General features: G+C 62.2%; 1 protein-coding gene across 1 annotated transcript; it reads right to left on the reverse strand.

Moving 5' to 3' along the window:
• Window positions 1-240: 240 nt before the first annotated feature.
• Window positions 241-8,153, reverse strand: LOC117641792. The gene is made up of 5 exons (XM_034379421.1): window positions 7,696-8,153; window positions 4,026-4,261; window positions 1,922-2,053; window positions 1,671-1,808; window positions 241-1,562 (listed from the first exon to the last, which is right to left on the reverse strand). The coding sequence occupies exons 1-5, from the start codon at window positions 8,009-8,011 to the stop codon at window positions 1,353-1,355; spliced, it is 1,032 nt and encodes a 343-aa protein (XP_034235312.1). The 5' UTR covers window positions 8,012-8,153; the 3' UTR covers window positions 241-1,352.
• Window positions 8,154-11,943: the final 3,790 nt, after the last annotated feature.

An 11,943-nucleotide genomic window follows, 5' to 3' on the forward strand; every position in this document is an offset into this window, starting at 1 on the left:
GGAACGTCGATTATCGAATCGTGTCTCTGTCGTCAGCGACGCCCCGTGTTGTGTTCCCTGCAATGCCTCACTGCTGGCGCGCTTGCGAGTCGAGAGCGCCAAGAGCTGCGCCGACTTTCAGAAGGCGTAATCGCGCTGAGCGCGGTGAGGTTAGGTTAGGTCAGTGTTTTTATCCGTTTTGTTTCTCTTGCGATTCATGTCTCGATCAGGGCCGGTCTCAAAAGAAGGAAACGTCAAAAGTTTGTGCATATTTGTAACAATATTTATTCTCAACATCGAATGTTTAAATAGGATTTAATGAACAAATGACGACAGCAACCAAAGAATGAGTTTTTAACAGTGACAATAATACAATATTTTAGGAAGTAGTAATTTAGGATGATCATATGGTGGCATATCACATAAACACGGGTTTTGTCTGTAACTTGCCTCATTGATAATACACCTCCATTACTGAGTAACGTCGTTAGTATACAAAGGAACAGCTACATAAATATCACAGACAGATTAGTAATAATAATATAAATAGAAAATAAGAATCAACACAAAAATGTGCTTTAAATAAATTAATTTTTAAGCATTGTAACTCATGTTTTGACATAAAACAGTGATCAAATTTGTATAAATTAGGCAAATACAGTTTTCTCTTTCAACAAGACATGTCAATTACATTAACTTCAGGTAAATTCGTTAATTAACAATTCAAAACGACTACCATTAAAATTTTAGCCCAATCTGAGACAACAGATTATTTGTTCGATGCATTGCTTCTACGTGCAAAGTGCAGGTCAGCGCGGCACTGGGCCTTGTCAGACGAATAATTTGACATACACTTGTGACACAACTATCAAATACTTGTACAATGGCCAAGGTGGTAAAAAAAAAAACAAGTTCAAAACATAAAAAAGACTAACATAACACTAAGTGGCTAGGAAGCATTTGGACAAGAAGAAAGGCAGTCTCACAGTGTTAAGTTGTTCGCGTGCCAAAACACACATCAACAATTTTCAACATTTAATTTCAACAACAAATTAAACGAAAATCTTAGTCACTTCGCATAGCACATTCAAAACAGTAATTTTGCTGAAATAGTCAGTTGGTATAAAAAAAGCGCCGCGACACATAAATAAAATAAATTAAGTTGATAAATTAAGGCGCTGGGATAGTGAGAGATCCGTTTCGTGAAGGAAACTACAAAGTGCACCAGCGCAAATGACAACAACAACAACAATAAAAGGTTTCTGATAGGATTCGAACGCGCGACCTTCGAATCGCCGCCACACCACTGCGGCATGATTTGTGGGTCCGAAACGGCTCAGGCAGGACGGAGACTTTGGGTGGGTGCGAGCGGCCTAGTGCTGGGGCTTGCTGAAGTACTCGAGCGTCTGGATAATGTACTCCAGGCCGTTCATGTAGTCCCTGAGGATGATCCAGTCCCGGACGTTCCTGAACGTGGAGTTCATGGTGGGGTCGCGGAACGCGGGGCCCATGATGTCGGGTGAGACGTCGGGGTGCTGGACCACGCCCTGCTCCTGCATGGCTACCTGCACTTCGCACAGAACCTGGGGAGCAAAAAGACAGCTACGTTAGTCCTGGGTTCAAACACTGGGCAGCCATCCCCTTCTGCCTGCGAGATCGATTTGCATAAGATCAATGGAATTGGCGCTTACGTTTCTCAGCAGGCTCTCGTCGTAGTCGAACTTGTCCTTGTAGGAGCTGCCGCTGGCTTTTTGGTCGATGACGACCTGCTCCAGGCCGACGGCGTACTGCTGCAGGTACTTGTAGATGTCCTTGAGCGCCACTTCCAACTGCGGAGACAAAGAAAGCACCCGTTAGGACAGATCCAAGATTTTAACAGACTTCACGATTACTTTTGGGTTTTGTTTCGCTCCGCCCTGCATCTTTTTCCTTTCTCGCTTACCGATTGTGCGCGCAGGTGCTCCTCCTGGACCTTCTCGCCCAGCTGCTTGGGGATGTTGGGCAGCCAGTCGTAGTGGTGGATCTGCCAGCTGCGGTGGTGGTCCTCGTAGTCCTTCTGGAACGTCTCCTCCACCTGGAACAAAAAGCGAAAGGTAAGCAAAGGCTGCAAAATGGTCCCATTCCTGTGGCCCATCAGCGCGGAAAAAGCAGCGCCATTCCGCGGCGTTGTTGGTTTTGCATTTGTTTTTATAACTGTCGTCTGTTTTTTACGCGAAACGAAGTCGCCTTCGTTCGTCGGAGACGGAGTGTCCCGCGGAATGGAACGGCCGGCCACCCCGGAGCCGCATAGCCTCGCAGCTAGCCTCGCAGCTAGCCTCGCAGCTAGCCTCGCAGCTAGCCTCGCCCAAGGCCCGCCTCGGCACCGCGTGATCCAAATCCAGGCGAAATTAAAGTGCAGCTTGCGCAAAGGCTGAGCGCAAAGCGCAAAGCGCAAAGCACGCCGAACTCGAGCAACGGCCGGCCAAGCCTCGGCGCCTCGGCCGCCCAGCGCCAGGAAAAGCAAAGCCAATTTGTGGCCGGCCGTTTTGCCCCTTGCGAAATTGTCCCATCAGCCTCGCCGCCGCGTCCTTCTATCACCAACAGTGATTTCGGTTTTACACTTTTACGGGAAAATAATAATTGGTTTGGCCGGCGAGGCGGCATTACAGGGTCCGGCGCATCGCGTCGCCAACCTACTTATTATTTGGATCCGTGTTTTTGTCTTTCCTTTTTTTTTCTGTTTCATTTTCGTCCCTCGTTTCGCCCTTCGCCGCGCGGGCGGAAGGGAAAGGCCGTTTAATCGGCTGCAGCCCACTGCAGCCCTCGGTCAGGGTTCAAATTAACCCCGAGTCACGCGGGTTCGATCCCCGGCCGAGGCCAACCCGTTGTCTCCCCGCCGGGCTCGCAGGAAATTGATACGAAAAAGGAGCACGGCGGCCGCCGTAACGAGGAGCCAAAGGCGCGGCAAGGCGCGGCCGGGGACATCTTTCATTTCTCTTTTTTATAATTTTATGTTTCGCCCGCCGTCTTCATTTTTTACCGCTCCGATTTGTGCCCGTTTGCGTGTGAGGCTAAGCCTGTGTCACGGTGCCTTTACGAGCGGCAACAAGCACAAAGTATCGGCCGGCTGGCGATACGCCAATTGCAGCGCGGTGCGCGTCTGTGTGTGTGCGTGTGTGTGTGTGTGTGTGTGTGTGTGTGTGTGTGTGTGTGTGTGTGTGTGTGTGTGTGTGTGAAGGTGTGGTGGTTGGGCTGGGAAAGGTAAAAACTAAAAAGATGGTCTGCGCGGCGCGCGGCGGCGCGCCTGTTTATCCAGGGTGTGGGTGACACTACTTCTCCAGTCGTTGACTCCTCGCGCCGAGTCCCCGAGTCCGTCCGTGCGTGTGTGACATAAGCAAGCACACGGTTTTCCTCTTTCTCGCCTCGTCGCGTCTCGCCTAGCAGAGCCAAATTTAGTGGCACCGTAAAGGCGGTCATAACGAGAGAGCGCGCGAGAGCGACAGAGAGAGAGACTGTATGGAAATGGCCGGGGCTTCCACGAAAAGCGTCCCACATTCCTGGGATCCATCCGACGGCCCCGCGACCGCGTCCCCCCCCCCCTCCTTTCCCCTTGACCCGTGGCGAAGAGGGAAAAAAACACGCACACCCTGTCTCTGTCTGGCAGTCTGGCACCGCGGCGGCGGCCGAGACACTCGCGGCGGTGGTCCTGGTGCCCCCGCGGCCTGAGCGCGCTTTTTGCCGGGTCCGGCCGATCCGCGCGGACAGGAAGACGTCCTCCTTCGCCTCCTCCAGGCCCAGGGCCGCGCCGGGGCCGCGCCAGGGCGCCCGGGCTGTGTGGCCGGCTGGCCGCGATGCACGTGAGAGCCGCAAACACTCCGTGGGTGCAGCTCAAACAACGGCGGGGAACCCTTGACGGGCTGCGCACGGCTATACGCACGGCGACCCGGCTGGCCCGCGAGGGAATGCGGCCTCTCCATTTTTATGCGCGGAATGTCCGCGTGTCTGCGAGTCGCATGCGAGTGTCCTCGTGTGTGTCCGGAGGCGATGAGGCTAACCGAGATACTTACATAGGCTACTCTGAACTGCACGGCGTGGTCCAGCGCGTTCTTGGACAGGGTGACGATGCGCTGCAGCAGGTCGGTGACGCTGGCGGCGGACTCGTTCTGGTACTCCAGCTCCTGCTCCACGTCCTGCTTGTTGAGGCCGCACGGGTTGATCCACTTGGGCTGCGACCGGGTGGGCGTGGGGGCGGCCATGGCGCGCGGCGGCAGCAGGGCCAGGACGCACAGCGCGGCGAGGAGCCCTGCGGGAGGACAAGAAGACGGTCAGACACGTTGGCAATTACAGTGGCGGGGCTGCGGCTGCTGCGGCGTCGCCGGGCCACACGCAGCGCGGCCAGGACGGCGACGGCCGCGGCCTGGACGACCCGCTGGAGGGAGGAATCCACCGCGATCGGCCCCCGCACGCACACACGCACGCACACACGCACACACACACGCACGCACACACGCACGCCGCCGCGGCGCTGGCGGTGGTGCTACGGTGGTGGTGGCGGCCAACATGGTGGAGCGGGGGGCGTGGCCGCGGCGGCCCCCACTCCGAGCACGGCCAGTCCGAGCCCAAGGAGGCCATCAACATCATCACGGCAAAAAGATTAGCGCCGTCTTCATTCAAACGCCGCGCAATTAGGCTGCGGCACACGCACACACACACACACACTCGGTAATGACTGATGCCAATTATCGCGTTAATTGTCCCGCAATGCCCCTTACGGCAGCCATACCGCGCGGGCCGTGCCAGTGCCGTGCCAGTGCCGTGCCGGTCCGCGCCACGCATTCCCCCCGAGCACTACTTACACTAGATTGACTGGAAGCGCACTGGAAGCGCCGCCGTCACCCCCCCCCCCCTCCTTTCCCCCCGGCCGGCGGGGACGGCGAGGACCTCCCATAAATTGTCACCTCCGTGCGAGTCGCGCCGCCCCGCCGCCACGTGTGTTTCTATTAGGTGCTCATTGTGATGGCCGCGCCGCCGCGCCGGCACCCCGGCCCGCACTACCCTGCCCCAAGCCGGCCCGACGCGGCCTGACCTACGCCAACAAATGGGCGACCCTTGTTTGCGCCGATTGTTACAGGGCGATCTCTATAATTGACACTTTTGTGTCGGAATGCTCTGCTCTCCTTTTTTTTTTCGAAATCGGTGTCGCGGCGCTCATCGCGCTTTTCGAAATATCGGCGCGCGTTCGGCGACTTCGGCGGCGGCTCTGAATGCGCGCATTCATTACCTGGCCGATTGTTTCGTCAGTTGGAAAAGTCCGGACGCCAAAATGACACTGAGTGGCTCCTCTTTTTCTTACTTTTTTTTCAGCGTACGGCCGTGCTTTCGCGATAAGCGAGATACGGGTCCGGGAAGCGCAGCGACACTGCAGGACAGCTGCAGGTCAGCCCGGCGGTCCGGCGGTGGGTCGTTCGTGCGTTCAGGTCCCCGGCGGTGCTCCGTCTCTCTCGCACTCCCGGGCCTGGCCGGAGGGGAGCGAGAGAGACAGCGGCCACCTGTTTGCGCGGGGAAACCCCGCCCCGCCGCGCCACCAGTGGGCCACCACGCACCACGCCAGGGACCCCCGTTTCCCCGCCAAGCAATTATGCCCTCCCGGCTTTTCCGTGGAAAGCGCGTCGCGCAGTGCGAACGAAAGTGACTAACCACGGCGAGGAGGAGGAGGCGGAGGCAGGACGGATGGTCAGCGAGGGCCTGCAGCAGCCCAGCCAGCCTCCTCTGCGACCCATTCACCCCAATTCAGTTTGACACATTTTTATTCTCTTGGCGGGGTGACCCTCGCCTGGCCTGGCTGCGCCTCACCCCCGAGTGGCGCGCCGATAGACTCCGGGACTCGGGGCGCGCAGCGCAGCGCACACAAAAGGTTCACGTGCCGCGCGGCCGCGCCGCAGATCCACACCTATTGCCTATTGGCAGCCAAAGGATGCATCCGCCAACTATTCGCAGGCAGCTTTTGATCGCGTTCTCGCGCACAATGCTGCCGCCAGAAAGGAATCCGTGCGCCGTCTGGCAGCGCCTGGCAGTGTCTGGCCGTCTCGAGGACGCGCCCAGGACAGTTCTAAAGCACAGCGCCGCCCGCCTTGGATGGAAACATCCACACACTCACACACGCGCGCGGGGATCAAAAACAAATGGCAAATCGACTGAAACGAGCGGCAGAACAGAATACGCCACTGCCCAGTGCGGTACGGTACCTTGACGGGCACCCTGGCCGCGGCGGCCGCGTTTCTCTGTCTCCGCGTCATCTGGCCCGGGTTCGCGTCCGCTCGGAAGCGTCCTCTCTTTTTCCTGAATCCCTATAACACTGACCCTACTCGAGATGGTCCGCCCGGGGGACGCTCTAGGGCGGATGTGGCACGTGAGCGCATAGCGCAGCATAGCGCATGCACCTGTCCCGACTTGTCCCTCGTATAAATTATCTCGCCGCCCCGCAGCGAGGCGGCCGTGGAGGCGGCCCTGGAGGCAGCGAGCGCCACGCGAACTGAATGGAGACGAAGGAGAGCCTAGGGCTGTCCGAGAGCGGGACCGCCCCCGCCACCCCCGCCACGCGACGGCCCGCGCCAAACCGGCCCGCCAAAACGGCGACCTCCTTCCGGGAGCACGGCGGCAGCCTCGTCGCGGTGGCCAGCTGCACGGCACCCCCGCCGAGGACGAAAAGTGACTCGGGCCGCACCACGGCAGCGCTAGGCGCGATCTGTGCACTCATCACGTCGCCATAGGGCGACTATCAAAATCCATGGCTTCCTGCAGGGGCCGGGGCGTGGCGGGGCGGGGCGGGGCGGGGCGAGCCGGCCGCGCGCGCTCGTTCCTGGGAAACTGATTCTATCTCGATCCGGTAGACCGGCGGGGGCCTCGGCGGGGAGCACGCGGGGGTCGTCGGGGCGGCCGGCGGCGCGGCGGGACGCGTCTCGAAAACTTGGGCAGACGCGTGCACGGCTGCACGGCCACGGAAATGGTGGCCGGCAGCTCTGCCTGCGCGTCGCGCGTCACCGTCACACACACCGTCACACACGGGGCCGGCGGAAGTAAGGCGATAACGGCCTCCAGGGGCGGCGCGGCGCGGCGCTGCCCTCGGCCGCTCCACTCCGCGCACAGCGCACGCGGGGTGTTTCCCTGCGGTTTCCCTGCAGTGGGGGCCCAGGGCCCAGGGCCGCGCGTACCTGGACGACGACAACAACGCCGTGTTTTGGCGTTTGCAAGGGCTTACGCTGGGCCGGCGCGCAAACACCTGGCGGGCTTCCCCGGGGCTGGTTGCGCCGGCCGAGGGTCGGCCCCGGGGCCCGCGATGCTGCGAGCATAATGCCATGCAGGCTCAGTCTCTTCTGTCGCGGCGTCGCGAACGCAGGAGGTCGGTAGGGCGGGGCCAGCGCAAGTAAGCCCCCGTCATGAACACGGGGCACTAGTTGAACGCGGTCGACAAACGCCGGCGACATTTGCAGCGGTTCTAAGAAGCGTATTAATAGAGGTGTATCGCTGGGCCGGGCCGCGCTTCCACTGCTAGCGCTGCGGTGGCGGCCGGATGTCTCGCGGTCGGGTTAGGCCCCATTCGTTTACGCAACAGAGGAGGAGAAGGTGTCAAAGGAAGGTGTCAAAGACAGGTGTCCACGCGAGCACGCGCGCACTGACAGCAGTGCCAACCCAGTGTCAACCCAGAGGTTGGCATGACAACGCTTAAAGGATGCTTACATCTTATGACGGAGCCGACGGGGAACCAGGATGAGGACGATCTTGATCTTAAGGACGACGATGTGTGTCGGTGGCATATCCGGAATTGAGGAACACTAAGATCACAGACGGGTTGCACTCCGCGGCGCGCTAGCTGCGCGAGCTGACACTGTTCGCACTCCGAGGGGGGTCGGGCCACGCGGCGCAGACGGCGGGGCGTCGCGGTCCGCGGGGCGTCGACGGCCACCCTCACTCTGACTGTTCTCTGGTCACGGTGAAGCACTTGGTGAAGGTCCACAGCGTCCTCCAGACACACAGGCCGTTCGCTCTGCTCCATGGCCACACATACACTGCGCTGCACTGCACTGTCACACTGTACTAATCCACGGTACTCCAGGTCGGCGCGACTTGCTCGGAGGCAGCGAGCAGCGGACTGACTCAGGTAGGGGTGCTCCTCGGTCGAGGGCCAGGCGACAACTGCCTGGCCAGCAGCTCCGGCCGGTATCGGCCTGCGCCTGGACGGGGGGGACGGCCGGGCCGGGCGGGGCGGGGCGGGCGGAGCGGGCCGGCGGGGCGACCGGCGGGGAGGCAGGGCCGGGCGAGCCGGCACGGTGCGCTGCGGTGCGACGACGGCACCCTGGACAGCACGTCACCGCCACCACTGCGGTCGGCAAGCACGCGTGGGGCTGCGCGCTGCGCGGGCTGGACGTAGCTGGACGTAGTGGTCCGCGGTTTTGACTAGGCCACGGCGCGGCGTGCGTGGCGCGGCTCTGGCGTGGCTCTGGCGTGGCGGTGCCCGCGGCGTTTGGCGTGACTCTGAAGCCGGCCGGCTCGGCAGGAGAAGTATATATGACGGCGAGTTGAGTCAGCCAGGCTGAGCCGCGCCGCACTCCCCCACCACAAGGACGGCGCACCGTCGACGCCCACCGACGCCCCCCTCCCCCTCGCCTCGCGCGTCCCGGGGTCCCAGGCGTCGCGGGGGGGCCCAGGCCGCCGCCCTGCCCGCCCCCCTCGCCCCCGGCGAGTCCCTTGCCTTACATTCATGGAATTTGCGGCAGGCCGGGCTAGGCCCGGGCTAGGCCCTGACGCGCAGCGCAACGCAGGGCGTCATGTCCTGCCGCGCGTCCGGGTCGGTGACGTCGGCGTCGGCGTCGGCCCGCGGAACGAGCAACGAGCAACGAGAGCAGCGCGAGCAGCGCGAGCGGCGAGGGTCAACAACGGCGTAGCTGCGCTGGCCGCCCACGCCGACCCATGCCGGTCTCTGAGGCCGGCCGCGTGGCCGCGTAGCCAATCAGCTGATGAGGCGCGGCCCCGCGGCCTGCGCGCAGACGCTCACATGGCAGGCAGACGGACAGACACGCGTGGTGGAGTAGGTCCAGGAGCATCTGCGCACCAGTCTTACCAGTGTGCTGCCAAGCAGCCGCAGGTCCATCAAGCCGACCCGCAAAAGAAATGTCTCGGAAGAAGGTGCTTTCAGGATAAGGTCTTGAGCGGCTGCATTCTCTGGCTGCCTGTTCTCCCTGCCTGTCTTGTCTGTCTGTGTGATGCACGCAATTCGCTGTGCGCCCTTCGTACCGATTCTCTAGACGGAATTTCCCGCGGTTCGACTTTGCGGCCTTCGTCGGTCTCTCTCGCACCGGTGGTGCCCTCCTTCCACACCGCCTCCCCCGGGCCCCGGGCCCTTCGTGGGGGTGGAGGGAGGGGTGGAGGAGGAGGAGGGGGAGGAGGTGGCGAGTGACTCGGCAGGGCTTCCCCGGGCCGCGCGGGGAGTGGAGGGGCGAGGCGGGGTGGGGCGGGGCGGGGCGTGGCGGGGGTCGACGCCTCGACCAATGGCAGCCGCGCCAGGCTACGCCAGGCTACGCCAGGCTACGCCAGGCTGCCCGTCGGCCTAGGCGCCAGAGCAGCGCGGTGGTGGGGGTTTCATTCATGCTGCGAGCGTAACCTCGCGGCGCGCGGCCGTGCCGGCGTGTGCGTGCGTCCGTGTGTGTCCGTGTGAGGCCCAGCGCTGCCGTGTGTGTGTGTGTGTGTGTGTGTGTGTGTGCGCGCGCGCCCATTCATACTCGCTGCCGCGGCTCGCCCACCCGGCCGCGTAACGTGCATTGCTACACCAGGCCGGTAAGGCGCGCGACTAGGCCGCGAGGCTGCGAGCGTAGTTTTCTCAGAACGCCTGGTTCCGTTCCCCAAGTCCCGAACGCGACGGGCGTCACACGGCCAGACGGTGACAAGCCTGCGGACTGATTCCGAGAGTCACTCTGTCTCTCTCGCGGGGCGTCCCGCGATGGTGCGAGAGAGACAGAGCGACGAACGCGACCCTCGGAATCAGTCCGCTGGGCACGCAGAGGCTTTGATTATTCGGGCCAGACTCGCGGAGGCTCGACACTGAAAGGGAAGGGGCGCCACGGCAAGAAGTGCAGTCCAAAAGTACTCTTATGATGGCTTTGCCTCGACTTTGCTCATGTAAATGCTCGTGCACTGCTGCTTATGTGCTCATGTGATGAAGTTTTGGTCCTGAAACATTTTTTGTTTGGACTGCGCGGGACTGCGCGAGAAATCATGCGCCTGCCCGGGCCTGCCGCGGTCACAGGAGGATGAATGGCGGGCGATGGCGGGCCATTGGGTGCACGCAGCCCAAGCCACGCCGGGGTTGCGGGGGTGGCGGGGGTTGTGGGTGAGCGGCGTGGGCGTCCAGACTACAGTCCAGACGGGGGCGGCAGGGTGGCTGCCAAGCAAGCCGAGCAAGCCAAGCAGGGCAATGACAAAGCCAAGCCTGTCTGCCAAATCCGAATGACTGCGGCCCAACAACTTGATTCGGCTGGCATGCTGCGTGGCGGGGGGCGGCGGGGGCGGCGGGGGCGGCCGGCTCGGGGGTGGGTGTGGGCGGGCTGCACCCCGCGCGGTGAGTGACTCATGAGAAAGCCTGCGCCGCACCGCCCCGCCTCACCCCGCCCCCTTTCCCTTTCTCCGGGGACGGGTTATTGGTCGCGCAAAGGTGGCGGCCCTGGGCGGCGCGCGGCGGTCGTGGGTTCCCCGGGTTCCCCGGCGCGCGGCCTCCGGGGCGTCCGGGGCTGCGGACTCGCCCCGGCGCAATGACTAACTTTTCGGATCAGGCGGGAAACTTCCGCAGCAACAACACAAACGTAAACAATAACAGAAGGAAGCCTCCGCGATGGAAATCCGCGCGCTGAAAAGTGCCGCCGTTTGGCTGACCTGTTTTGCGGGCCGGTGAGGCGACGCTTCCGCGGGGTCTGCTGGGGGCGGCGCTGGCGGCGGCGTCGGGGGCGTGGGGGCGGTCATGTCGGCGGCGGCAGGGGCGGTCCAGGACCGTGACGGCATGTCAGGCGGACAGGCCGACCGGGGCGCGAGCGATCATTGTTACCACCCGACTGATTGTTGGTGCCAGGGCATGCCACGGCCAGCCAGGGCCTACCCACCCTACCCACACGGCCCCGTTGCGGCGGCAAAATTGAAATATTAAGTAACGTTTTTGTGGCGCGCCCAGCTGCCCATCAACACTTAATCTTTTATTGTGCTTGCGTCGGGCAGTGGCGGGCAGTGGCGGGCAGGCTCTGTGTTGCCACGCGACCGCCGTGACGGCGGCGACCACCATCTCCCGGGTGCGCGTGGTCGTCGGCGCGGTCCGCGGTTGCGGCCGAATTTTGGCGGCTCTCGCGCAAACACGGCAGCATCTTCCTCCTCCTCCTCCTCCAGCGGACCCGCGCAGTTTGCTCGAAAAATGAGCGGGGCACCGATAAAAGTCGGTGCTGTTTGCGGGACCGGGCGGCCAGCCGCGCGCAGCTGCGCCGAGGCGATACGCATCGGCCGCCACACTGGCCGCGGGCCGCGCACGTGCGGTGTGAAGACGGCAAATTTGCCGCTAAGCCAAATTTAAAGGCCTTCCTGCTCCCCTCGAACCACATCGACGTGGTGGTCCGGGCCGTGGCCGTGCACTCTAGCCCTCTAGGCCGCGCCGCCGCAGATGGGCTGCCCCAGAGCCGCAGAGCCCCAGGGGTCGGCAGCCCGCGGCAGCCAGCCGCCCCTACACTATCGGCGTGCTCCGCTTCGCGCGAGTCGGCCGGCCGGCCGGGCCGCGTGGCGGCGTGGCCGCGTCTACTCGATGTCGCCGATTAAAACGGAACCCCCGCCTGACGTCAAATCGAGTATGATAAATTGCGCGACCGCGAATAGCCCCATTCAAGCAGCGGCCATTCACGGCGACGCGGCTGGAGGCCGGAAGGCAAGGATTAGGTCGAGCCGCGGGGCGCGGGCCGC

This window comes from Thrips palmi, unplaced genomic scaffold (genome assembly GCF_012932325.1).
Source record: "Thrips palmi isolate BJ-2018 unplaced genomic scaffold, TpBJ-2018v1 HiC_scaffold_15, whole genome shotgun sequence".
Classification (NCBI taxonomy): domain Eukaryota; kingdom Metazoa; phylum Arthropoda; class Insecta; order Thysanoptera; family Thripidae; genus Thrips; species Thrips palmi.